Source organism: Styela clava, chromosome 3 (assembly GCF_964204865.1).
Source record: "Styela clava chromosome 3, kaStyClav1.hap1.2, whole genome shotgun sequence".
NCBI lineage: Eukaryota > Metazoa > Chordata > Ascidiacea > Stolidobranchia > Styelidae > Styela > Styela clava.
Window position 1 is genome coordinate 2,327,737 of NC_135252.1, and position 3,382 is coordinate 2,331,118.

Genomic DNA, 3,382 nt, shown 5'->3' on the forward strand with positions numbered 1-3,382 from the left:
GCATCATTACCCCATCTTCCAGGTATTTGAACCGATTAATTTGTCAGATCGGCTATCATTTCAACCAGAGTAAATATGAAAATTGTGTCCAAATTTCTAAAACTGCCTGTATTGCGTGCAAACAGTCAATTATAATAAGAACAAAGCGGAGCAAATCGAAATACAGATCCATTAATTCGACCCAGATGAGTATTTTAGTATGATATACAAACTAAAATAAGCGTTTTTGCGAGTTGAAAATCCGTTATCTTAAAGTTAACTATTGGCAAGGAACAATTGTTGAACTCTGATAAAAGCATATTTTGTAAGATTTATTAAAAAACAAACAAACAATATTATAAATAAAGTATAAAAAAGAGGAAGCGTGAGATCGTAATAATGAAAGATGAGGGAATATGATAAGGTCATTGTGAAATGGCGAACAATAAATATTGAAAAAATAGGCTTTTATATTATTTATTAAAAATGAATCGTCCATGCCTCTGAATTAGATTTTTGACATTTATCATTGCTTGTTGTAGAATATTCATTCTTGGAGAACGTTCAACTGAATCTAAAATACTTTGTACAATATAAAAAGCAGCCATTTGTTTCCCGCTGAGCGGAATAAATAAGTATAAAACACAGTGTAAAAGCAATTTGATTCCATTGTAAAATAGCAATAATAAATATTAGCGAGACAACTTTTTGTTTTTTCTCCGAAATCCGCTCAAACGAAAGGAAGAACCACCATGAGAAGAGCTCAGAGTTTTCTCCATTTCAACGCGCCTTTCACCGCTAAACATTTCGGTAGCAGGGGAGTTTAAAAACGCTGGACAACTGAGTCGGCCTTCTAGTTTCTTTTTATCGTTTGTGGATTTTTTACTTAGAGAAAGTCTCGAAAACCACGATCTTCTGTGCTTCACATGGCGAAACTCGAATTGTTGATATTGAGTTGAAGTCGGTTGGTCGTTTTGTGCGGAACAACAACGAGTTGGTTCTTTCTGTAAATCAGGTAAATCCTCGAATACATTCTCCATGTTTTCATCTTTTTCTGACAACCTTTCAGTGCTTTGCGTGGGAGAGTTACACTTATAAGAATCAGAGGAGCTGCCACCAGAATTAGTCATTACACGAACAAACTCCTGGTAGCTCACTTTTCCATCTCCATCCATATCAGCTGCTTTAATCATTTTCTGTTAAAAGAATAAATATTTGAAATGAGATACATTTGAACGAATCAAAATAACTTACTTTATATTCTTAAGTAACTTTGTTAATGAGAAAGTAAAAATCATACACAGAAGCAAAAAGCACTAATTAGGAGATTTCATTTCTTAATGTGATGCAACTTAAATTTCAAAGGTTTGAACATTATTCCACTTTTTGAATACCTACCAATAATTCATCATCTGTTATGTCATCTCCGAGTCGGGAAAGCATGTTCCGAAGTTCATCGGCCGTAATGTATCCGTCTCCATCCACATCGAACTGTCGAAATACGAGATGCATTTCATCTTCGGCAATGCAGTTCTGTGATGTAAATAAATATTTATAAAACATGATGTGAAATCGAAAAAAACCTTTCCTTTACTTTATCTGTTAAGCAAAATTATATTTCCAAGTTCCTTTCACACAGAACTGTAGTAGTAACACTCACCGTGACAACAACTGACATGAGAGCGATGAATTCTTGAAAATCTACAACACTGACTGTTTTTCGGCAGTCGGCACCAATGATGTTTCGAAGAACGTGATCAAGATCGCGGACGGTAACTTTATATCCAATCTCTCTGAGTATTAGAACAACGTCCTGTGAATAAAATATATGAAAAAATTATATTAGCTTCATAAACGGGTCAAATGCCAAACATTCATAACTTAGTGAATGAAAATTACTAAGTGCAATTGAAGTACGCACCTCAATACGAAGAACACCAGTTTTCCTCGGATCAAAACATTTGAATGTTTCTCTATAATCCATGAGTAACTGTTTGGGTAAATATTCTTCTACTACTTGCCATGTAGTGTAGTTGTATTGGATGTTGTTTGTTCCAACAGTAACCATCGCTACTACCATCGTATCCCAAAAGCGAAGCAACGCGACGGCAACGTGGGCGAATGTTCACTGATCGTAAAATGTGGGCATCTTTTATACTTCGCGCATTGACGTTTGGCGAAAAAATGTTTTCGAAATCGAGAGAAGTCGATTGCAAAATTTTGGTGTTCGTTATAGATACTGCAACGTCGAGATTGATTATCCATAATGTCCTAAACGATTTGCATGATCAACTCATATATGTTGTTTATTAATTATCAATCCCGTCTCATTTACAATTTACCAGCGAGTTAATTCGCTTCGAGCCCGAAATATTTATGCCTATGACGCTTGGTGGGATATTATTTATGCTTATACTATACAATTTTGCCATAAAAATACCAATGTTAAATAGTAGTAGGATACTTGGTACTTGGACGGATTTTCCATGTTCATATATAAGATATCTTGACTCCAACACGTAAGCCACCAGAAGTCTTGTATATATCCAAAGCTCAACCCCTGATACAGTGTGTAACCAATTCGATTGAATAAGCAATAGGTTCTAATTTGACTCTCATCTAACAGACTGTCGTAGCATCTACGATCTTTTTGACTGACAGTACACGTAGGAAATAACGCTAAATTTGGGCACATCATCATTCTTAATAAGTCTAGAAACATAAAACATGAAACTAGAAACATAAGTCGTGAAATTTAGAAGTGTTTAATTCACAGAGAATAATACAAAATGGCGAACTCATATTCACAGATTTGACTCCAGGAAACCATTTGTAAATTTTATGATCTTGACTGCTCACGAACAAGTTTGATGCTGTTCTACTTTCAATCTCAATTTATGCATGAAGCCTGCCACATTCTCTTCCATGGCGAATCGTTTGAAATAGCCCAGAGCATTCCGATAAATAAAGTCTCAACATTACCCTCATACGTTAATTTCATAGCTCTACATTTTATTTTTATTAAAATTTATATTACAGGCCATCAAAAATAAAAATCGGCACATATCAGTCTATACCAGACGAGCAATAAAAATACTCCATCGATCGGGGTTTAACTAAACCTTATTAAAATTGGGTTCAAGTGTAGGGAAGGAACTTCAATGTGTATTTGAACAATAGACTTCAAATTATTTATTGCGCTATAAGTTTATTTTTGTTTGCTTTTAGGTATCTAGTAGAACTCTGTTACTATAGGAATATAAATTGAAAAGTCTAGACATGTTTCGCTCGGCAAGTAATAAAACCAAAGAATGTGTTCTGCTTCTGTTTCCACATATATAAAACATTTTCATGGTTTAAAATCGTTTGATTCCGTGACAATGCCAAATGATAGCGCAACTAA

General features: G+C 34.6%; 1 protein-coding gene across 1 annotated transcript; it reads right to left on the bottom strand.

Moving 5' to 3' along the window:
- Positions 1–290: 290 nt before the first annotated feature.
- On the bottom strand, positions 291–2,115 carry LOC120342666 (uncharacterized). The gene is made up of 4 exons (XM_039411595.2): positions 1,901–2,115; positions 1,640–1,792; positions 1,378–1,512; positions 291–1,175 (listed from the first exon to the last, which is right to left on the bottom strand). Exons 1-4 carry the CDS (start codon positions 2,057–2,059, stop codon positions 672–674), a joined length of 951 nt encoding a protein of 316 aa, XP_039267529.2. The 5' UTR covers positions 2,060–2,115; the 3' UTR covers positions 291–671.
- Positions 2,116–3,382: the final 1,267 nt, after the last annotated feature.